The sequence below is a fragment of the Thamnophis elegans genome, chromosome 2 (genome assembly GCF_009769535.1).
Source record: "Thamnophis elegans isolate rThaEle1 chromosome 2, rThaEle1.pri, whole genome shotgun sequence".
NCBI classification, from domain to species: Eukaryota; Metazoa; Chordata; class Lepidosauria; order Squamata; family Colubridae; genus Thamnophis; species Thamnophis elegans.
This window is the reverse complement of record NC_045542.1, coordinates 63,213,464-63,238,422: the sequence shown is the minus strand read 5'-3', so window position 1 is coordinate 63,238,422 and position 24,959 is coordinate 63,213,464. Positions and strand designations below refer to the sequence as shown.

The 24,959-nt window shown below is 36.5% G+C and overlaps 1 protein-coding gene across 1 annotated transcript in view; it reads right to left on the bottom strand.

Annotated features, from left to right (window-relative positions):
* Positions 1 to 24,959, bottom strand: part of MYH10 (myosin heavy chain 10) — an 83,834-nt gene that overhangs the window by 17,407 nt on the left and 41,468 nt on the right. The window contains 19 exon segments of the mRNA XM_032210022.1: positions 397 to 609; positions 937 to 1,084; positions 1,087 to 1,107; positions 8,022 to 8,147; positions 9,233 to 9,368; positions 9,479 to 9,685; positions 10,656 to 10,787; positions 10,892 to 11,000; positions 11,264 to 11,424; positions 11,514 to 11,583; positions 11,749 to 11,870; positions 12,076 to 12,269; positions 20,078 to 20,192; positions 20,734 to 20,907; positions 21,408 to 21,581; positions 21,984 to 22,136; positions 24,033 to 24,077; positions 24,079 to 24,152; positions 24,406 to 24,500. Coding sequence (XP_032065913.1) covers positions 397 to 609; positions 937 to 1,084; positions 1,087 to 1,107; positions 8,022 to 8,147; positions 9,233 to 9,368; positions 9,479 to 9,685; positions 10,656 to 10,787; positions 10,892 to 11,000; positions 11,264 to 11,424; positions 11,514 to 11,583; positions 11,749 to 11,870; positions 12,076 to 12,269; positions 20,078 to 20,192; positions 20,734 to 20,907; positions 21,408 to 21,581; positions 21,984 to 22,136; positions 24,033 to 24,077; positions 24,079 to 24,152; positions 24,406 to 24,500 — 2,469 coding nt within the window.

Genomic DNA, 24,959 nt, shown 5'->3' with positions numbered 1-24,959 from the left:
TAAACACAGCAATTCCTCTTGTCAACAATACCCCCAAAAATAAAACCCACTGTACCTCTTCAACCCTCCATACACCTCTTTCTTTCGCCCCCCTCCAACTTTCCATCTTCCCTCCATCATTCCCCTCTACCCTACTTCCCCTCCCCCTCTACCACTCCTCTCACTCCATTATTCTTTATGGGGAAAACGTTGTTTGGCACTCATTGTTTTGGCACTTATTACATCTCCAGGAACCAATTAACAATGAATGTAGCACTGTGATGCTGTTTTGATTCAATGTAAATTTTAAATAGTTTTTGCTTTGACTGCAATTTCTAAGAGGAAGCTAATTTTTTCAGTTTACCAAGACAGAACATTGCTCATTTTGGAAAATCCATTGCATCTCTGCTCACTAACCTGAGCTCTTGCTGAGCTGCAGTAGTATCCAAGGTGTCTTCCAACTCTGTCTTCAATGCTTCTAACTCCTCACTCAGGTCTCTCTTCTGCTTCTCTGCCTTATTGCGTGAAGCCTTTTCTGATTCAAGATCTTCCTGCAGCTCTGCAATTTGGGCTTGCAATTCTCGGATTACTTTTAGCGCATTGTTTTTTTGCATCACTTCTTCATCTCCTCTGTAAGCAACACAGAGTTTAACAGTGAGAGTGAAGTACAGAGTGAAGTGGGTGCAAAAAAGCTATTCTTGAAGTACTGAATGAGAAAAAACATCCTAGTTATCCATATGTTCATAAAAATGTTAAATAGGATTGGTGATACCTTCATATCACCAATACAATGTAAATGTGTTTACATATGTTCACAATGCAACTGCCCAATCTAATGAGTAACTAACAAATTAACACAATGTAATTGAATATAGTCGACGCCAGAAGACTCCTGACATTGCAGAGAATGATTGTGTGTTGAGGGCTAACTGTATGTAATGGAAGTCAGTATTTTACCTGGCAAGGGCAGCCTGCAGTTCTTCCTCTTTCTTGGCAAGTTGGATTTTTAATTCTTCTATTTGGGCTTGCAGTTCTGCAATTTGGTCTTGTAAATCAGTGGTTTCTCCATCAAGCTTCCTTTTCGCTTTTTCTAGCTCTTGGCGAGTCTTTCTTCTTTTTTCAAGCGCTCTTTAAGGAAACAATAATGACACGGAGGATTTATTTATTAGATGTAATTATCCTGCTACAATCATAAAAGATTCTTGATGGCATGTGACAACACAACATATCAAACAGAAAAAATATTTAAAAAAATTTCAAAAGTATACATGGTCAGAACCCAAGTGACCTCTGGAAAAGGTCAGTTTTCAGCTTTTTTCCAAAAGGCAAATAATATTAAAGAAAACTAACCTCCAGCAGGAGACCATTTAAGAACGCTAGCCCCCTCCCCCCAAACTCTCCAAAATGGGGGTCAACCAACCGTTTCCCTCAATGCAGTCTAAGCAATGGGGCCAGGTTTATCAGGGAGATGCTACCCTGCAAGTAACCAAATGTAAAGAAAAAAACGCAATGTACAAAAACAATGCAATATGTGAAGATAAACTCGATCAATCTGCTAAAAATGAAGCAATCAAATTGCTAATTTAAAATGTAGAGGCAGTAACATCAATTCCAAATGAAGACGTTAATGAATGCTACCTTTCTTCAAAATGCTATGTTCCTAATAGTTATTGTATTACAACTACCACAACTGCAGATCAAAGGTCATTATGGGATCATTGTTTAACAACCTAAAACTTATTCCTATTAAGAATACTATGATATACGTTTGAATTATCTAAGAGGAATTTTAAAAATCAATGCAGAGATTATCAAAATAGAAAATTTATGGAATTTTTAGTAATAGATCCTTAGAGACAAGCTAATTCCATTTTCTCTTTTAAAATTCTATAAATTTATCTTTTCTTCAAAGCCCACCAAACTGGAATCAAAATAGTATCTCTAGATTCACTAGGTAGAAGTGCAGCAAATTAAAAAGGAAACAAAATATCAAACAATGAATGTTGATTTTATAGTATTAGGGTAATACTGCTTGGATGACAGAATATGACATCCTGAACTCCAGATGTCCAGAACTGAAGAGAGGAGGCTTTACTTCTTGAAACAGCTGTTACTATCAAAACTACATTGGTATTGGTGTAGTTGGCATTCAAAATTATATTCTAAACAAATAACAATTTTGGTTTTCCTGCTATCTTTGACAAAAGAGAATTTCACAAGCTTTAAAAAATAATTGTTCAGTAGATCATATTCCCTATCCACTCATCTGAAATATTTCTGTTCTAAAATCATGCAGCAAGGGGATTAGAGTAAAATTTGAATACTTGGCATGCATACAGGGCTGTACCCTCTAAGGCACAATTCCGGTCTTTGAATCCAGTTCTATTTCCTCATGTTAGGATCATGCTTTTAGTTAAACAGCCCATCAAGCACACAGTTCCCTTTTTACTACCGTAGGCTCCCATCTTCCTCCCCAAACATAAAAACAGGAAAATCGTCTACTAAATGTATAATGCCTATTCTGTTTCTAGAGAAAAAAACAGCTTATTTTTCCCTTGGAAGCCTGCCCAATCCTGACCCCAGGTCCTTCCTGCTTCCCCCACCTCCTGGCATATTTCCTTCTCCAATCTCCTAAGAGTGCAGCAGTTTCCGTGTCTGGTTTATTTTGTTTGCTTCAACACACTTTGGCAGATGACTGAAAAGTATCAAGTAGACTCATGCCTCGTTACCTTTTTCCTTTCCAATTAATGGCCAAGTAGAGCATTGAGAGTGCCTCTTTGCTTTTTAGTCTCACAAGCTTGCTTTTTTACAAAAAAAATTCCCTTTTTAAATTGGAGATTCAAGCCCCTGCCAGACATTTTGAAATGTCTGGATGCAATGTGGTATCCATGTGTTAAAGGATAGGTATTTACTTAGTAAAGCCAACATGGTATCATATTTGTGTTTAAATCACTTCATTTCAATAAGGGAACTCATAAAATAAGTTGAAATGGGAATGAGGAAAAGCCCACTCCTTATATAGCTAGAGTAGAAGATAAATTTTAGCATTCCTGATTTAGCTTTTCTTGATACTTCAAAGAAAAACATTATCCCGTTCTGAAAAATATTGGATTCTTTTCTTATTATTTTATAAATTGGCAGGGGAATATAAGATTTATCCTTAGATTAAGGTCTTTCTATATTTTTGTATTTTTAGAAAGTATGGTTCATGCCAGTTGTTATTCAGTTTTAGTCTATTTGGCTGGAAGTCCTAAACAGAAATATTTATGCAATTAAGTCATTTGCTGATAATTCTGACCAACAGAATAAATATTTCCAAATTAGGGAACAAAAATCTGCTAACACATAAAATTAGTAGTTTAACTATTAAATTAGAATTCCAAGTTATATGTTACATAGCCAAAAATTGTGCATCTAAATCCAAGGAGAGTGGGTGGGTTATGCGCAGTTGATATGATAAATATAACTGTAAATATTTCTTCTCAGAACATGATTTATAAGGGAGTGCCAAGAGCAGCAGGGAATTGTTATAAAAAATAGAACTAAGGAAAAAAACTCAAGAATATATGCATTTTTAATTTTTTTCTGATCTAGAAAAGAGCTTAGCATCATTTTATTTATCATAATTATAAGTTATATGACATTTTTCAAATGCCAACTTTAGAGAAGAATAGAGAAAGTGGTTTTCAACATTTTGGCAGGAACAAATGAGGCAATTGAGGTAACCACCTGCAAAATTGCTTGTCATTCCTTTGATCTTCTGTACACTCAGGAAGTGGACAGGGTTCTTTGCAGCAAGATTTTGGCCCCTGTGGGACAAATCATTGTCCTCTGCCTGTTTAAAGTAACCAAAGAATAATGCCTCATTGAGGCAGGGGCCTTTCTCCCACCTTGACCTAATGCTGATCCCAATCCCCAGATTACCCTTTTTAGGCAAGGCTTTGGAGGGAATGATAGGACAGTTACTTTACTATCTCAATGCTGGCACATGAGAAAGGCCAAAGGCTGAACAGTGATCATAGGAAAATAAAGTGCCCTGATGAACAATTCGTGATTTTTGAAGACTGTAGGGAAAAAAATAGACAAAGTTCAATTATGATTAGCTCCAGGCTTGAAAGTGCTATTGCTACAGAATTTGAAAACAAACTGAAGACGTTTGATGGACTGGTGGTATTCCCACCAAACAATTCTGAAAATTCTAGGTTGGTTACGAGAAGACAGAAGAGAGAACAAATGGAATGAAAGTTATGTTCCAAGATAACAATAAATGAAAATGATTCTATGAACATATTCACTGAAATCTTATCCAATGTTCATAATTAATGATTCACTACAGTTTTTAAAATGCTTGTATGGAAAAATGTTATCTAATATGTACTTTTTGATGTTAGGATTAGACACTGCTCTGTTTCCAAGTACAATTTTGTAGGAAAGAATGGGGTAGGGGAGGTTCCACCACAAAAGCGCGTAGGACAAAATCGCGCTCGACAAAAGCGCGCTGTGACGTCATCACAGCGCGACGAAAAAGTTCGAAAAATGTAAAAATAAAGCGAAAACCTTACCCTAAGCCCCCCAAACCTAACCCTAAACCTAACCCTAACCCTAACTCTTAACCTAACCCTAACGCTAACGCTAACGCTCTAAAGCTAACCCTAACCCTTAACCTAACCCTAACCCTAACCCTAACCCTTACCTTTATGTGAATCGGCTTGCTTTAATTTAATTTTTATTAATTTTTATTTGAATTTTTCGATCTTTTTCGTCGCGCTGTGATGACGTCAAAGGCGCGCTTTTGTCGATCGCGCTTTTGCCGTCCACGCTTTTGACGGGTCACGGTAGGGGAAACCCCTCTTTGATTGTTAGTTTGGGTCTTAAACAACTAGAGAACTGAGTAAGTGAAGTTCATCTCTTTTCATTTAATATTATTAAGCTGATTTTGATCACTTAAAACATGTGAAACTAAAAGACTATCCTTGACATATTGGGGAAATCATCTTAAAGCAAATTTCATAAATCTATCATATGAGAGCAAATCAGAGAAATTGATCCAGAATTCAATCCTACTCTAATAAGGAATTTGACATTCTTAACGAACGTTCTTCCTCAAACTCCTGACCTATTTGAAGGCAGCTTCCCAATTGTGTATTTTGCAGTGAAAATTGAAGAACATGTTAGCTGCTTGAGAGTTCTAATATTTTAGCAGAGCTGATTTTACATACATGCTTTATAACTTATATTGGAATCTACTGATTTCTTGCAACCTTTTATCTTTGCAATATTAAATCAAACTTTTATTGTATGTTTTATTACTTGAATATGAGTATTTGAATAAAAATATTATGTTAGTATATAGTGTGTAGTCAGTGGTGGGTTTCAAAATGTTTTAGAACCTCTTCTGTAGGTGTGGCCTGCTTTGTTGGAGTGGCTTGCTGGCCATGTGACCGGGTGGGAGTGGCTTGGCAGTCATGTATTGTATTTTGGTCTTGTATGCCGCCACTCCCGAAGGACTCTGGGCGGCTTACAATAACAAAGGAAGGGGATAAATAGACAAATAGACAAACAACAATTTAAAATACACAACATTCATAGTTACAGCGGGGCTGGCTATTTCAACAGCCCCCCAGCCTGCCGGAGCAGCCAAATCTTAGTGGCTTTGCGGAAGGCCGGGAGAGTAGTAAGGGTCCGGATCTCCACGGGGAGCTCGTTCCGGAGGGCTGGAGCTGCAACAGAGAAGGCTCTCCCCCGGGGAGTCGCCAGCCGACATTGGCTGGCAGATGGGATCCGGAGGAGGCCTAGTCTGTGCGATCTGATCGGTCTATGGGAGGTAATTGGCAGGAGGCGGTCTCTCAGGTACCCAGGTCCGATGCCATGTAGGGCTTTATAAGTAACGACTAGCACCTTGAAGCGAGTCCGGAGACTAATGGGTAGCCAGTGCAGCTCGCGGAGGATAGGTGTAACGTGGGTGTACTGGGTGCACCCACGATCGCTCGTGCGGCTGCATTCTGGACTAGCTGAAGTCTTCGGACACTCTTCAAGGGCAGCCCCATGTAGAGCGCGTTACAGTAATCCAGTCTTCAGGTCACAAGGGCGTGAGTGACTGTCTGAAGGGCCTCCCGATCCAGGTAGGGTCGCAATTGGTGGACCAGGAGAACCTGGGCAAAGGTCCCCCTGGTCACAGCCGACAAATGGTGTTCTAAAGTCAGCTGGGGATCCAGGAGGACTCCCAAATTGCAAACCCTCTCTGAGGGGCGTATAATTTCACCCCCCAGCCTGAGAGATGGAATACTTGGCCAATCTTTGGGAGGGAACATCAGTAGCCACTCGGTCTTGTCTGGATTGAGTGCCAACTTGTTTATTCCCTCCACTTCCAACAGCCTCCAGACACTGGCACATCACTTCTACTGCTTCGCTGAGTTGGCACAGGGCAGACAGATACAACTGCGTATTGTCCGCATATTGGTGGTACTTAATCCCGTGCCGGCGTATGATCTCACCCAGCGGCTTCATGTAGATGTTAAATAGGAGGGGGGACCCCATAATTGAGGGGCCTAGGGGTCGACCTCTGCCCTCCGACCAACACTGACTGCGACCTGTCCGAGAGGTAGGAGGAGAACCACCGAAAGACGGTGCCTCCCACTCCCACCTCTCGCAACCGTCGCAGAAGGATACCATGGTCGATGGTATCGAAGGCCGCTGAGAGGTCAAGGAGCACAAGGATAGAGGGGTGATCCCTATCCCTGGCTCGCCAGAGATCATCGATCAGCGTGACCAAAGCAGTTTCCGTGCTGTAACCAGGCCTGAAACCCGACTGAAAGGGATCCAGATAATTGGTTTCATCCAAGGACCGTCGGAGTTGAGAGGCCACCACTTTCTCAACAACCTTCCCAACAAAGGGCAGGTTGGAGACTGGACGATAGTTGCTCAAAATGGCTGGGTCTAGAGATGGTTTCTTCAGGAGGGGTCTACCACTGCATCCTTTAGGAGGAGCGGGAAAATTCCCTCCCGGAGAGAGGTGTTAACTATCGTCCGGATCCAGCCGCGTGTCACCTCCCTGCTGGTCAAGACCCCAGGAGGGGCACGGGTCCAGTATACAGGTGGAGGCACTCACCACTCCCATGGCCTTGTCCACTTCCTCAGGAGAGACAAGTTGAAACTCAATCCATGAAATATGCTCAAGACCTTCCCCCGGCACCTTGGCTGGTACCGTGCAATTGGAGTCCAGCTCTGTCCGAATCCGAGCAACTTTATCCGTTAAATGTAACTGGGTGGGCATGGCCAACTTGTAAAATGTGGTGAAACTCACTTAACAACTCTCTTGCTTAGCAACCAAAATGTTGGCTCAGAAACTCTGGCATTTGAAGCACGCAAGTCTTAAAGCTGTCAAGTTACAAGACCCTTGCACCCCTTTAGAAAAAAAAAACCAGGGTGTTCAAACTTGACAGCTTTAAGACTTGTGGACTTCAACTCCCAGAATTCCTCCTCCAGTCATGTTGGCTCAGGAACTCTGGCACTGAAGCATGCAGTCTTAAAACTGTCAAGTTACAAGACCCTTGCACCCCTAACCCTTTAGGAAAAAAAACCCAGGGATGTTCAAACTTGACAGCTTTAAGACTTTAAGATTTAGATAAGACTCTTAGAAGTGGGCAGAGCCATTAGTGAGCCAGCCAATCAGTGAGCGGTGGGCGGGACAAGTGTGGTATGGACGGGCAGGGGAGAGAGCTGGAACCGGTTCTAAATGGTGCGGTAGATTTGTGGAAACTCTTCTATAGAAGAGGCTAGAACTGTCAGGAACCCACCCCTGTGTGTAGTAAAGGATGGTTCTAATTAATTTTTGTCTTAGGAGTGTATCTTGTCTAACAATAAATGTCCCACAATAAATTTCAAAACTGACATTACAGATTATCTTTTGATTTGGATAAAACAATATGCACTTATTTTTATACTCTGTGTCAGAAGTTAAAACTTGCTTGTTATTTGGTACCAGGATACTTCTGGTTTGTCCAATGATTATTCCCATAATAGCAAATCTTGTAACTGCTAACCTTCTAGATCTGTAATCACCATTTCCTGCTTGTTTCTCAGCTTTGCTAAATTTTTAGCTTTTTCTTCTTCTTCAGCCAGCTGTGAAGAACATTCTGCAATTCTGTCCTCCATTAATTTCTTTTCCTAATTGAGTAAAAGTAAGAATGAAGTAACATATACATGAGAGTCAAAGAATCGGATACAAATTATACAATTGTTATTCCAACCAACCCAATTATAAAAAATGGTTATAACAAAGTAAGATTCTCCACTATTTTAAAACATTTTGAAACTCCTCACACTTTTTAGAGCAACTAAAAATATATTTTACATTTAGTTGTTAACAGACATCTAAAATATATTTATGTTCTATATTTAGCAGATGCAAATTATATCACTAACAAAACTCCTAGTGTGTGTTTTATCTCAATCCAATTGCTATCACCAACCTGATCATTTCCAGATGAATTGAGGCTTTGTATCATGTTGGTTAGGAAGCCTAGATTTTTAATCCAATTATATTTGGAGAGTCTAAGGTTGAGAGTCTCAGATAAGGGAAATAATGACCTGGGTTTTCATTAAATGAGCTTATTCCATCAGTAAATTGGTATGTTTGAGACAATCCAAGCTACAGCTAGTCATCTTGAAGGTTCTAAAATTATCTGCAATTTATTTGAATAATCCATAAAGTTTTGCGTAGAATCAGTAATATTAATATTACAAAGCTTCAATTCATCTGAAAAGGATCAGATTAGTGATAGCAATTGGATTGACACGGTCATTACCATAAGAAGTTCTTAATTCCACATGTTGCACCAATGATAAAACTTGGTCAAAAGCAAAACAGCAAGAATAATTCTTTGTAGGTGATACCACAGTCTGAAGCATAATGACATTTAGCAATAGCATTTAGACTTATATACTGCTTCACAGTGCTTTTTTTTTCGAAAAACATAAAGCTATCTGCATTTAGCTTATGGATTTGTAGTTTAGCTATTAAATACAGTAAGTATGCCAGATTTTAATGTTTCAACAGGAGAGATTAATATAATAAAACAAATGTATGTCTAATCATTGCAGGCTACTTTTCTCAATCTTAAAAATGGCCAGAGGTAGCATGTTATCTATAGTTACCATTATTCCTTTACTACCCAATTTTGGCCACATTGATGCATTGGAGAGGAATATTTTTCCCTCCCCCCCCCTTTTTTTTTCTTTCCCCCCCCTCACCTTAAGAATTTGGAATTCTGGTCCTCCAATAATAAGATTTCTTCCTCCATTTTCTTTATTCTTGCTTCCGCTGTTACCTTCTCAAGCTGTAGCTTCTGCCGAGCTCCTTCTTCCTCATCAAGTTGCTCCTCTAGATCCTGAAAAACAGAAAATGGTCATAATTGTACTGTGTCAATGGAAGACACCAATATTTCCAATATTTAGGCAGAGTTTCTAATAATCCTATCATCAGCCTATTGAGCAATACCTGTATGTGTGACTGCATTTTTTTCTTTTCATTCTGAAGCACTTGATTCCGTTCTTCTTCCTCTTCTACCCGGGACTCTAAATCATGCAGAATTTCTTCTAACTCTTGCTTCTTGGCCGCCAGGCGAGCTCTCATCTCTTCGGCCTCAGCAAAGAGTTCTGTCTCTGCTTGCAACTGTTCGGCAAGAATGTTCTTCTCTTCTACCAACTACAAACATGATAAGAAAATATTTCAACCTTTTAGCGTGCTGTAACAATCTTGAGGTGGTCCTTGGTGCTTTCTGAGCTTTCTTGTTTCCCTGCAGACATTTCATTACCCAAACTAGGTAACAACATCAGTACTAGTAGCAGATGTTACCTAGTTTGGGTAATGAAATGTCTGCAAGAAAACAAGCAAGCTCAGAGAGCACCAAGGACCCCTCATGTCAATCTTGAGCTACAAATATTCTCCTTTATTAACTCAACAATTTAGCAGAATTTACCAGCTATTGGAATTTGATATAGTTTGCCATATTGCAAAAGCATTGCTAAATCATATCAATAGCTCGCACAAGATACCAATGTATGTTATTAGAGGAAGTGTTTGTTAAAGTACTGGCACTGTTTTCTCTGAATTATTATTAAGGCAGAAGTTTAAAGTAAGTTTGGAAATAACTGATAAGAAGGAATATATACCAAAAGAAATGCAGCCAACTATTTTGGTCTCCTACTTTCAATATCCAGGTTTATTTTAAAATGCTTTGGTTATTTATGGAAACAGAAGTCATATGCAAGATGAAAATGATGATGTGCTATAAATTGAGATTGTAGCTGAAATTGTGCAATAACACAACATATTTTCTACCCTTTGGAATACTGAAGTCCAAGTTTCCAAGTCCATTTTTCTAACAAGAATAGTAAAATAATTTTGCTGTGACTATATTTTTTTTGAAAAATTATCATGAACCTGCTTTCTATTGTATACCATCTAAAGTTGTATTGTGTAACACAGCAAGTTAATAAGTCATAATAATTTTGCTTAGCTGGACAATCAGCCTATACAACCAATTAAAGTTGTAAAAAGTTACTGTATTTGTCACTAAAATTATTTTCTCTGCTGTAATTTATGTTCAGTAAATCACATAGGCACATAAAATATAGGTCAATAGCATTGTATAAATCAGATTGTGTATAATGACCTGCTGGTGCTTTCTTTCCATCTCTTCTAGTTCTCCTTCCACTTTACTCTGTTTCTCTTTCACCTTTACCAGCTCCTCATCTTTAGCCTGAAGTTCTTCCTCCTGACGAGTAACCTGAAGCAGAGGCTTCACCTACACAATCAATCAAAAGCCACAAGACCAGCAAGTTAATGTCAGTTTTCTGCTATTAAGAATTCCATCACATAATTCAGAGGTGAAGAAGAACATCAATCTACCTTTGTGAACACTCTCCACCACTGCCAATGCCTTAACTTCAAATATGCAGCACAATTTCTTTGTAAAACTTTTAATGCACTCAGTTGTTGCTGCTTCTTAGCAAAGGCTCTAAAGAAAAATCAAGAAATGTTTTTGTTATAAAACAGTTGAGAATTTCTGCATTTTATCAATATCAAAATATTAGCTTTATAAGAAAGCCTTATTAAAGTACAAAGTGATAATAACACTTCTATATGGAAGTAACTATAAACATTTGGTAAACAAATCATGCAAATTACTTTAAATGCAGTATTTTGGTTAACCTAAATCCTTTAAAAAAATTCACCAAATCTTGTCCATAAGGATTAAAGTAATATACTACATTAACTTACTTTCTGGCCAAGTATCCCCTACAAACAGCTTGGAAGAATATAATGATGTCTGTTATCTTCAAATCTCTTTCTTCTTCTAGATGTGCCAAAACACCAGCTCGGAAAAAAATCTTGCTCTGACCAATTCTATACAAGTTAGGATCCAATTCCAGTGCTCTGATCTATGCAAGAGCCAAATCCATTTATTTAACACAGGGAACATAAATGATGAAACTTTCTAGATGTTTTATATTTCTATATAATGGCTCACCATTCTCTCACAAGCTTGCTTTCCATCCATAAAACCCTTAGGAATTGCATTTGGAGTCAGGATCTCATACCTATAAACCAAACCAAAAAACAAGTAGATGTTGGTAAAGTTTCAGAGATCTATTCTTCCTGGAAAATAAAGACTGAATGTTAATAAGCAACAAAAACATTATTTATTATATTATTATTTGAACAAAGTGATCTCTGAAACATTAAGGCCAGCTGTAGTAAAGTACCTCTGTCTAAATTCTTGGAACACTATCCTGTTTGGAAATCCCTGTCGACAAATCCGTATTCCTTCGAGAACACCATTGCAACGGAGCTGGTCTAGAACAAGATGGGGATCCAACTTTCCAGCCTAAATACACAGACATTCCTTTTAGCATTTTTTCATTGAAGAAATATTGCTAATCACTCAAAAATCAAAGTGCTCTTCAGCATCCATATACAACCGAAATCAACATGTTTTTATATCAGCAAGTAGAGATACATAGCATGATCCAAAGAAACACAAGCAGCAGTTATTGTATCTAAGTCAACATAATCTCTGTAACAATACATACCCTCTTTTCGTGATTTGGAATGATGCAGCGAACAAAATTTGGGTTAGTATTGCGTAGTGTGGCCATCAGTTTGGTAAGTGATTCTTTGTATAGCTGCCCTACTGTACGGAACATCCCCTTCTTGGTCTTGTAAGCTGAGCCAAAGGCAGTCTCTGTTATTCCAGTGACTTGATCTAAGCCCACAATACGGTCCACTGCAGGCAACAAGAATGTACAGTTAATTGGTCCATATAGGGCAAAATAAATAAAGACAATCAGTATAAATAAAAGGTGCAATAAATGTTTCGTGAGACAATATCGAAAGGTGCCATCTGTGCCAAAGCAAATAGGTATGCATGGAAGTAGCCGAACTCAAAGCAATGCGCAAGGCAAAAATACCGTAGCTTTGACAATTATGAACTAGAAAGAAAAAAAAAAAAGTTACTATTTTGCTTTTAGGAGCACTACAGCCATACCTTTTTTATAATTAAAATAAAATTTTGACGAGAATCAAGTGCGAGCACAGAATGAATGTTGGAAAATTTATTATATAGCCAAAGCAAATGACTAAATGGGTTAAACAGCATTAAAGACAAAATATTACCATCCTCCCACAGTATCTTTGCTTGAAATAAAGTACATATTTCCCTATAAAACTGCAACACAAAATATGGGTTTCAGCTTTTTCAGTATATTTTTTCCTATTACATCACAAAATACTAGTTATATGGCTTGTCATATTGACACTAATTCACTAATTATCAAGTTTTCTATGAAGAATAAAACTGAGGAAAATTTGATTTAATCAGTCCCTTTCAATAAAATTAACCCTAAAGCAACTACTGCTCAGAAGAGAAATATCAAACAACCAGAGCGCCATATTTTTGCCTAGAAATAAAACAGAAATGAAACAAAATAGCTGGGATGGGGACCATCACATTGTCATTCTAAAGAATTGAACATGTTGCAGCGTAGCTTTTTGTGAATCACATCAGGGTATTAACAATCTTTTAAAATTTCCCAGTCACAAAAATCTGTGCAGTTAAATCAAAATGTACTTAACATGTTTCCTAAATAGAATTAAAAGTTAAGTATCTCTCCTTAATCAGAGAAATGCATTTGTTGTACATGGCTAAACGAAATGGAGGGAGGGGGGAGTAAATTACAATTAGAAAAAACTAAAATTTATATATCCTAACTATAATAGTTGTGCTGACAGGATAGCAATTCATTGTACTAAAGAAATTTATTCTACAACTTTAAAAATCCTGTGATTTCAAATATATCAATGCTATGCTTGATCATGAGAAATATCACCTCTGCAGTGTCAAGTTAATCAAAGCTAAAATTAACTAATAGCTTAGAATTGTAAATTATATAACCATTTCAAGTTTCATAAAATATATGATTTGTTTTGCATGTAGGTTTCAGAGGCCATAGCAATTTCAAGTATAACACATAAGCAGATGTTATTTTATCAAGGAGGCACAATTCCATACTTCACTTTGAATCTGTAATAATGAGTTAATGCAATAATAATATAATAATACATTCAAGATTGTTTACATTCCTTATAAAATAGATTACAAGACAACTATTATAAAATATTTAATAAGATTTGTAAAGGGCTATAGTACCAAGGCAATTTTCTTAATACTAATTTTTATTTAAATTTATGTTTTCCAGTTTGGAATAATATTGGTAAATATAAGTTGTAAGTATAGAAATCAAACAGACTACAAGAGGAGAGGCAGAACACTGCATGGGGCAGTTCTAGAGCTAATGGCATGATTTTTTATTGCCTAAGAAGGAAAGGACCGTATGACCTACACTTTCCCCCTAAGCTTTCTCTTACTAATCCAGCACATTCTGCCCCACTGCTGACTTTCATACAGAACATAGCCAGAGGAATGCATACATTTGAATAAGTGTTAATTCACTCTCCAGATAATCTAGCAAAAACATCAGTGAAGAAGAGTGTCAATATATCTCTGGTTCTCAAATGTGCTGATCAACTCGTCTGTGAGTAGCATATTTGTTATAACAAAGCAAGAAGAACCCTCATGGCAAATATCAAATTTTATTGAGTTACTGAACTTGAAGGAACTTTTCCAGGCACCTTGACCATAAGTCCAGATAATAAATGTATCACCAATGTATCTGAACAACAGAAAAATCTCTTCAGATAGGAGATGAAGATGCATCATGCTTTAATAGTTTTACAGATTTTGATATTCTATGTTTTCAGGTTCTCCTTCATCTACTTAGAAATAGAGCAGTCTTTCAACTGCCTCATGAAGAATGGGAAAGATTTTTTTTGATAGGAATATTAAATCTGAGCAAAAAAGGCTCAGCCTTTATTTAAGTTCTGAGAAGCTGCTAAAAGACAGACTATAGTTTAAAATAGGGCTGGCAATCAATTTGGCACAAGAAACCATTGGTTGCCCTCTGACACCACTGGATGACATCACCAGATCTCGCTGCTTTAACAGAGTAAGATGATTCACACCCTGGTCAGTGTCTCTCTGCACTTCTACCATTAGGCAGAAGACATCTAAGTATAGCCAGCCAAACAAACAGGTTTAAAGATAGTTTCTATCCTTGGGCTGTGAGACTTTTAAATATAACCACAATCACTCCATGCACAAGCTAGTTTTTTTCTTTTTCTTTCTTTTTCGTTTTGTTATAATTTTGCGCCAGTGAGGTTAAAACCAATGTTGTTGTATTTAAATACAATGACAATAAAGATTATACTTATACTTACTAACTTATATTTATAGGCCACACACAGTTTACAAATCCTAAAGATTTCATTACTGAACCTGAGGCAAACTATCAAATAAAAAAACCCCACCATTACTTATCAAGTTTGAAAGGAAAAGTAAAGGAAATAGTGGTGTAAATCATTCAATTTAAAAAAAACAAAAAATCCTAAAAAATAGATATAAAGTCTAAAATCTTGGTTTGGCCCACTTGTATAACATCATATTCATACCCTGAGTATACCATATATCACAACATCAAACCATCTTATAGGAATATATGTGATAAGCACATTCACAAAAAGGGGATTAGAATGAAGATGGGGATATTAGAACAAAATATTCAATAACAGCCAAGAAAGTTGAATATCAGAGTCTGGAAAAAGCAGGAGCAAATGATTTCAAAGAATCAGAAAAGATTATGAGAATCATTAAATCTCTGCAATGTGTGTGAAAACCAAACAAGCCATTTGCAAGATCTGACTACTTAGCGTCTTCTTAAAAACCTCCAGAAGTGAACAACCCACAACCTTCAGAGGTAAAACGTTCTACTATTGTATGCATTTTGAAGAAACCTAACCTTTCTGTGCTTTGGGGAAAGCTAGTCATTGGGATATATTTCACATGGTAAGAAGTACCATGTATATCTCTAATAAATGTTTTGTAAGCACTAAAACTTTGATCTCTAATAGCATTACAGTACACATGTGTGGTCAGGTTCAATGAGACCTCAGATATTCTCATCCTAAATTAGAATCTAATGCATAGCGAGAAAATATTTAACTGTGCCCGCAAGTTCTGTTTTGAATCATTGAGGAGAAAAATGGAGAGCTAGGTTCTATTTTGCTTTGTTTTACAGAAGTAAATATACTCAGTCCTAAGAAGGATAACTAGTTATTTTGTAGATTTCTATTTTGTCTTAATTGAAGCTCTAGTTCAAGAAAAACTTAACTTAGGTTTGACATATTCTGTATTCCAGAATTCCTCATCCTGTCACTCTTCAGTGACCCTAAGATTTTTATGGGACTCAGGACTGATATGTATTGGATCTAAAAGCTACGATTTTCTCATCTCCCCTAATGTTCTAGCATCAAGGTTCTTCTGTCAACCAAGACTGGAATGTTAATTTGCAGCAAAGTCAAAATGTATTCATTAAAAAAAAACATTTATAGTGATAGTGTCATGGGCATCAACACATTTGCAATACCCATTGACTATATTTGTGGAAATAGTTTTTATTAGAACCCATGCACATGGACGTATACACATATAAAAGCAATCCCCAACCTATGGCTGGTAGCCTGGTGGAGGGATGGGGAACTGGGCTACATGAGTAGTGGGGTGGCATACATGCACATGTGCAGGTTGACTCATGCGGCCCAATTCTCCACCCTTCCAACTGGCCACCAAGCCGCATAAGTTGGGGACTGCTGGTATATGTGTACAGCCCGGTTCCAAATAGTCCCTGATAGTAGGTCCCAGCCCAGCGGTTAGGGACCCCTGACATACACAAATGACTAAAAATTTACAATATACAAAACAGTGAGATTTTGGCATTTTTGCAATGAATCATAGGAGGCTTCAGACATGAACGTTAAAATCACATCAGATTATAACTTTCACACTTAAGGTCACATAATATCTTGAGAAGTGAAAGCTGATATTTCATGAGATTTGGATCTTTTACCAAATCTGAGCCATCTACATTTTTCTCCTTGTTTTTATTCATTGGCTCCCACAGCTGAAATGCTATTAGCCTCCTGAGTAGAGATTTTAATTTTTTTTTGCATGAATAAGATGTTTGGTATTCTCCACAGGAATCATTCAGTGATCAAAGATGCCTGCTTATTCACTGTTTCAAATATAGCAAAATATTTTTCTCCTTTAGAGTAAACAGTAATTGAAAATATATTATTCAGCAACGATAAACAGAAAGATTAATAATTTAAGGAAGAAATAAAGATTAAGAAAATATGGATTAGCAATAGTCTACAACAAGAGACAGCGAGGCAGAGATAGAAAAAAATAGCCAAGTAGTCAGATATAGATAAAAAATAAAATCACATGATCTTTCCCTTCTGGATAATAGGGATTAATCTACTGTTGATGAACCTATTGCTCATTTCAAATCGAGCACATAATGTTTTGCTGCACTTCTATTAGTGGCCTTTGATGAGCTTTCCTGGTAAAACTGGAAGGCAGCAGGATCATCATTAATATTCCAGAGTACCTCAAAGCAGGGATTCTCACTGTGATTCATAACCCAGAGAGTTATGAGCAATAAGCTACCATTTCTTTAAAATCCAGATTGTATTTGTGCAGTTTAAATGCTGTCAAAATGTGCTCCAGCTTTGCCCATGCAAGGCTCAAATGTTTGACAACTCTGATGATGTACAAATTAAATTATTAAATTGTTAGCTTTGTGAATGGAAGGATGGAGAGTACGATATCAGGGGTCATAATAGCAAACCTTTGACTTGTGAAATTAAAACTTTTCTGCTTGCTGATAACAACAACTTAGCATACTAGGTAAAGACTAATAAGGTTGTTTTATTTGTATTTGTATAAATACAACATGGGCAAAAAATTAGGCCAGCAACACTTCTAAACTAAAATATCCAAAATTATCAAATGTGTCAGAAAAGCAAGCTCATGTTTTAAAATGCAGCTACTCACTTGCAAAGCTTTTTCAAAGTGCAATAGAAAAAATGAGACTATTTGATGCAGTAGCAACTGAATAGTATGCACACAAGAACACTTGCCTTGTGCAGGTAACACTTAAGGCTAGGATGAAATGAAAAGTTCATGCTGGCCTATAAGCAAAAGGAAAAAAAAACATGATTTTTTCCTATAGATTCAAGTCCTGCTTTTAGGAGCCCCGTTCATACATTCACCTGGTGCATCAGGAAAACCAGGAACATTGTCATAGAAAGAGGCTCTCTGAATATTGTGAATGTCTGTGGCACAGAAACAGCAAAAATAAAAGCAGATATAGAAGATAATCCAGTTAGTAAAAAAACCCACTCAGAATTTCAATGAAGCTTTAACAAGTATACTGTATATAGTCTATTATGGGTATTAGGAATGGTGTATTCATTTCAGAACTCAAAAGACTAATAGCTGGTTGCAGCAACAATTAGATATGAGTAAACGTTAGCTTGTATAAAATAGACAGTCCAGCTTTTTTTTTTTGATAAAAGGTTTAGTGCAAAGTATCAGCATATACTCAAAAGTAATTCACAAACATGAAATATTGTTAGCACAATGAGGCATTTAGGCCAGCATCCAATGCTTACAACATGACATGGCCATACAAGAATATACCCAACACTTCATGAACCATCAAGGAATTGGAAAGATAATACAAGATGGATGTTATAGAATTCACCATATATTCATCCCAAGTGCAAATATTTTGGCTGTTTCTAATATACAACATCTTTCTAAATGGCTGTTCATATGAAAATGCTATGCTATAATTATTAGATATTCATAAACTTACTTTCTTAAATCTATATGTATTCAAAAGCAAGACATATGGTGTATTTTGTTAATTAGAAAAAAAAACTGTACCATAATGTTTTAACAAATATATACTGCATGAGCAGTGTATGCAACACCATATATACCATTGTTGTCATTACATCTCAAACGATATCACAGAAATGAACATCGTCCTTTTCTGTACCCAGTTATTAAGAGACTAGAATTACTTTACAGGGAAAGATTATAACATTTAGGCCCTTACAAAGATTAAGGAAAGAAATATCTTCCCCAATTATACCAAAACTTGGGGTCATTTCATTAACTTGAACAAGAATGATAAAGGTCTGAGTAAATAAAGTATCTCATATAGCAGTGTTGGCGAACCTTTTTGGTACTGAGCGCTGAAATGGGAGCGGAAGCGCTGGAAATTGGAAGAGCAAGTCCCCGGTGTGCATGGACAAAAAAATTAGAAGAGCATTTCCCCAGCTTCCGGTTTCCAGCGTACACATGTCACCTAGTCTTCTGGTTCTGGTGCGCATGCATGTGCAAAGACCAGCTGGAATCTGGAAGAACGATGGGAGACGGTTGACATGCCCAGAGAGTGGGCTCTGTGTGCCATTTCCAGCACGTGTACCTTAGGTTTGCCATCACTCTCATATAGCCTAGTTGACCTCTGGAACTCAGTACCATAGAGTGGTTTAAAATTACTAAGTGGATTTAATTAAATTAGACAAATTCATGATAGGGTAACAATTTCACACATGATATGCTAAGCTACCAAGAGTACCAGAAGAAGCATGCAATACTCCCTTATATCTTGTTTATACCTGGACGCAATGAGGAGGACAGTAGATAGTGGCTATCATGAGAAGGATTAGAAAGACTTCTGGCTGATACAATAAGATTTTTGTGCTAATAATGTGACATAAAATTAAGTAGCAAAGTGATAACTGATACTCAATCACATTACTTTATAAGCTTGACAAATCTAAAAACTGTTGTGAAAGCATGCTTGTGTTAATCATGTACATTACATGTTAGCAATTTATGAAAACCCTTAGCATAACATCCTGCACTCCAATGGCTTAGAGTGTTAAATGTAAACACACCTTGCATCCATCTATTTTACAGCAAAACCGGATATTTTTTTTTAATAGTGACTAAAGCAACAGATTTAATTTTTGTGATTATCATAAAGGAGCAAAGGTGTTTTATCTGTAATGGAATCTCTCTTGAGATTAATCTAAAATAGTAAGCAATTCTGTTCAAAACATGGTATCTAGCAGTTCAATGCATGAACAAAAAGTGTAGCTAACCATTATGACACAAATATAAATGAATAATTTGTAGGGTGTGAGCAGAGTATCGGATTACAGATAGTCCTTGACTTAACAACCATTCATTCAGTGATTATTCGAAGTTACAAAAGGCATTGAAAGTGATTTATATGGTTCTCACACTTATGAGAACCATATAAACTTATGATCGTTAAAGCATCCCTGCAGTCAGATGTTGCAATTTGGACACTTGGCAACCAGTCTGTATTTATGATGTCACATCATTGCTTTAAATTGCACATATAATTTAATAAGTAATGATGGTCCTATGATGACTTTCTTTAACAACCACATTACTTAGTGATGGAAGTCCTGATCCCAACTGTGGTCATAATTAAGGACTATCTGTACAAATTTTGGTAAGCAGTATTTGAGAAATCACATACTAGTTTGGCTACATAGAATTATATCTTTCCTGAGTTTGGAACAGATTCTTACCATCTTTCCAAAGTTCTGCAACAAATCTGTCAGAAGACTGGTGCAGAAGAGTTGCCACATTATCATTCAGTGGGTCCATATTTTTCATTAGCCATTCATCTGCCTTGTAATCCACCTGGAATGAAGCAAATGGAGAACTAAATAAAAACCCGGAAAGCTAAACTGTGCCTGTTCACATCAGTAGCTTCAAATGCCTTTATTCATTGAAGTCATTTTCAATGAAATCCTTTTAGATTAATAATAAATTCTTGCCTATTAACAAGATCAAGGGAGGAAGACGAGCTACTAGATGGAGTTCCACATATTATTAAATACAGTAATTGACATTCTAAATATTAGTTACTTTAAAAAGAAACAATCTGTTGCAACAGCAAGCAGGGGGTTGGACTAGAAGACCTCCAAAATCCCTTCCAGTTTATTCTATTCTATTCTATTCTATTCTATTGTTTTTTTAGATCTAGATCTAGCATCTTGTGTTATTTGTCAACCACATTTTATTTATTTAGGTCCTTTTTAAAAAATGTTTTAAATTACTTTTTATAATTATGATTATGTATGCAAATTCGAAATCAAAACAGTATTATATGTAAATCCCAATAGTCTCTTCAAAGGGGAAGTCTGAAGAATGGTTAGACTATACAGTGATTATTTCTTACCCTTCCTGCATAATGGATAATGCAGAAATCTGCCTTGTCCTTCAGCTGCCGAGGTTTCTGGAATTTGGAATGAGTACCTTGCTCTTGGACCAGTTTTTCTACAAATGTCTTGTCAGTTGCTTTAGGGAACCAGCATTCTTCATCCAGCAAAGCCAATACACCTGGAGGGTTAGCCTAATTCAAAAACAATTAAAAATGCATAGACTATTACTACTTATTTTTTCTTCTTACATTTATTATATAATGTGGAAACATACTGCTAAAGCAGAACAAATTCCATGTATGAAAATCAGAAAGATTTCTATTTTAACAGGTGATAAAGAGAAAATAAGATTAAAGCAATAAATCCAGAATCCAATCACAATTTATTGTAACTCTTATTGTAGCTGCAGTACAAGGATATTTGTTATAATGTATGCTATATAATTAAAACTGTCAGAACATGAATAGTTTCATTAATGCTTCATAAAAGACAAAGTGAATAAAATAAATTATTGTGAAAATCAAGACTCCATTTTACAAGTGATGATACTTTGTAAATATTAAACCAAGTGTAAAAGGACCACACACTAGAATAGCTACACTTTGGATCACAGATTAAAATACAGATTTGATATAAGTTTAGTTTATACTGCTGCATAAACCATACGAAAGATATGGATATAAGAACTTACAGGTCGTTCAATTAAATCAATGCAGGGTTGTAGATCCAGTCCAAAGTCAATAAAATTCCATTCTATGCCCTCCCTTTGATATTCTTCTTGCTCCAAGATAAACATGGTATGGTTGAATAACTGCTGCAGTTTCTCATTGGTGTAGTTGATACATAGTTGTTCGAAAGAGTTTAACTGGGAAAATAAGCAAGAAAGGTAAATTTTAATTGTGTAGCTTTAATATTTTACTATATTGTAAGAAATTTTAGAGAGCAGATTATTTATTGTTCAATCAAACATCAGACAGAGGAATACGTTTTAAGAAAATGTCAGACATGTAAGCATGCAAGCCATCTCACTGAGAGTTTCCTAAGTCAGAATACGAGCCAGATCAAACTTCAATCCTTTAAGAAATGTAATCACAGATGGTATGCAGATTTTAATGTTGTACTGCAGTTCTGATTCACTTTTAGCATAAAAAATTCTTGCAGAAATTTATATATGATATACATATCTGATACTACGGATGGCTAATGATTGGCACCACAAGTTAACAATAACGTTTGATATGTACCAAAAGTGTTTGATTTTGCTTACCTCAAATATTTCAAATCCAGCAATATCCAAGATGCCAATGAAGGAAGCTCCCTGCCGTTTAGTTCTATCTAAAGCTTTGTTAATACGGTGAACAAGCCAACGGAAAAGACGTTCATATGTAGCTTTTGCCAATGCCTCTACAGCAAAATCTGCCTTTATAAGGGAAGGTGAAGAAATCATAGCTTATATATATAAAGATGAGAATTAATATTTTACTAGAAACCTAGCACAATAATTTTTGAATACAAAAAGTACAAAGAAATTAAGTTGCATTAAGCAAAAATGCTATAAGTATGAACTTTAGAAAAAAATGTTATCTAGCTTTGTAACTTGCATAGCTCTTATAGAAAGTAATTGGTTCGGATAAATTCAGAATCAACACTTGACTACTTTGAAGCTGTTCAGAACATATACAAAGACAGAGTCAACAGACTGGTAGTGTAAGTTTTTGTTACTGAAAAGTCCATCACCACAGGTGAAAAAACTATTGTCTCTTACATATTTTAAGTCACAGTGCTTTTAAGAGAGGAGACTGAGAAAAACATTTTCACTGCACTTTGTGTGGGAAAGGGGCCACACAAGCAACAAACTTTTCTAGGCTACATGAATAACAGATGCTTGTTACAGGTGGTCATTATTTAATGCCCACTTATTCAGAAATTGTTTCAACTTATGATAGTATTAAACCAGAGGTAATTACAACTAGTCCTTGTACTTAGTCCTTGTATTTACGGCTGTCGTAGCTTCCTGATAGTCATGTGAGCGTGATTTGCAACCATCCCTGCCAGGTTCTGACAAGCAAAGTCGATGCAGAAGCTGGCAGGAAGTTGCAAACTACTGTCACATGATGTCCTCACTTAACAATGACTTAAAAAGCAACTGCTATCATTAAGCAGCAGTCACGTGCCTTTTTTTTTCTTTTTACTTGTGACTGTGTCGATGAAAGTTTCTGGTCCCAATTAACACTGTTAAGTGAGGACTATCTATTTAGTTCACAGTATTGCCCAAACATACTCACTTACATGATGTTCTAATGAATGCCTAAACTCTGAAACATTTTGTCATTAGAGTGCTAAAGGTAGTGCCCAACTGAAATGTATAAATGGGAAAATCTCTCTGAGCTCCAGACAGCAGAGCTGGGAAAACAGAATGGAATAGTTTTGGCACCGCTACGGTATTGGTTAATGTAAATTCCAGTGTGCAGCTATATGCTTTTGAAAGAAAGGAAGGCACAATCCCTTTGTTTGAAGTAACATAAGGGGAACTGGTCTGTGTCAGAGAATGTGGATGTGTATAATGAGTATATTATGACAAAATAGCCTCCATTATAGCAGGATGCAAGCATTCATTTCCTAGCCTTAAAACTCTTCTTGGAGCAAACTTTTTGAAATAGAAGCTATGTGTTAAAGTAGATGTACAATAAGATTTTAAAAACTTGGCCAGAACTATATTCCTTTTCATGCAAAGATAAACATTATAGTCATCTGACATAAAATTCCATTAATTTATACATTGGTGTCTTTAGTTCTACCCAAATGCCCCTTTTAAATATTCTCAGCTGAATAAACTTCAATCAATGCTAGATTTAAAGCGCTCCTAAAGGTATGCCCAAGAGCTGCATACATACAAATCTTGCCTCCATTATTCAGTCCTCTATCCCCTCTATCTAAAACTGTTATGTTCAAGTTACTCCTATACTAAATTCAACATAGAGGCACTGTTGGAGAAGTAGGTTAATAGCTACTTCTGGAATACAGAGCAAAACTTTAAAGCTCCAGAACAGAAACCCGCTAGTCTTACTGTAATGTAAATCACGCCTGTCAAACTCCCGGCCTGTGCTGGCCATGCCCACACCCAGTTTAGCGAAGGGGAAAAAAGTCCCGACATGTCATGTGACACTATCGTGACAATGTAAGTTTGACACCCCTGATGTAAATTATGTCCATCATCATCACTCTTGCCCTGCCTCCCAGGATAAGGGAAATGTTAAATATGTTAGTTGGAAGCAGACGGGTACAATAAGATCTGTCATTCTGTATTTTAGCTTACTTGTTCTTTGGTTTGGGCTTTTTGGACATAGTCCCTGCCAACTTTATATGCGTGGAGTGAGTATTGCTCGAGTAAATTCCATTACATTCATTCCCAACAGATGGCAGAGCTTCTGTGCAACTACAAATGAAAGCAATCAATGTCAGTTATCACAATTCTCCTTCAGCAACTGTTATACATTAAATGATATGTTTTCAGATTATCTAGCATCAGGAAAATATTTTCAAGTAAAAATGAGATTCATATCTCTACTGTAAATTTTATATGTTGCACGATTGTAGGGAATGATAGCAGCAAATCATTTATTAAATATTAAATATCAGATATAATACATAATAATTTAAAGGATATCCTTTGCTTGTAAATACTTTACCTGTATTTTCTGGCATAGATGCTTGATCCGTGTTTCTCTCTTTTTTGAAGGAAATATTTCCAAACTGCAGTACTGAGGATACCACTTCAACATAGCTAAGACACAGAACATTTAATAAATGTATTAAGATAAATGTTTACTCTTTTAATTAATAGGCAGTCAAGATTAAAAGATGGCTTTAAGAACCGATATAAACTATAGGACACCTGGACTTATATACAGACTACAAGCCAAACTAACTGAAAGGTTCATATGGCAAATGTATGTATTCTTGGCCAATATATTTATCCCAGTTGCCATATATTCTGTAGCTAGACCAAAGTGAAAATATATAGAAAGATAATGTCAAGTGTGGGAAATCAGGAGTACAGAGAGTCCAAATGAATATATAGGTTCATTGAAAGCTTAAGCTTTCTACAAGAATCTGAACAACTTAAGAGTAAAGAAAATTGGTGGTAAACAAGAGATAATTCAAGATGGGCTGAACTTAGAACTCTTGAGGGGTGAAGGGACTCGAGACTAATGGTGTGCTTGACCCCCTCCCTTGTGCTCAT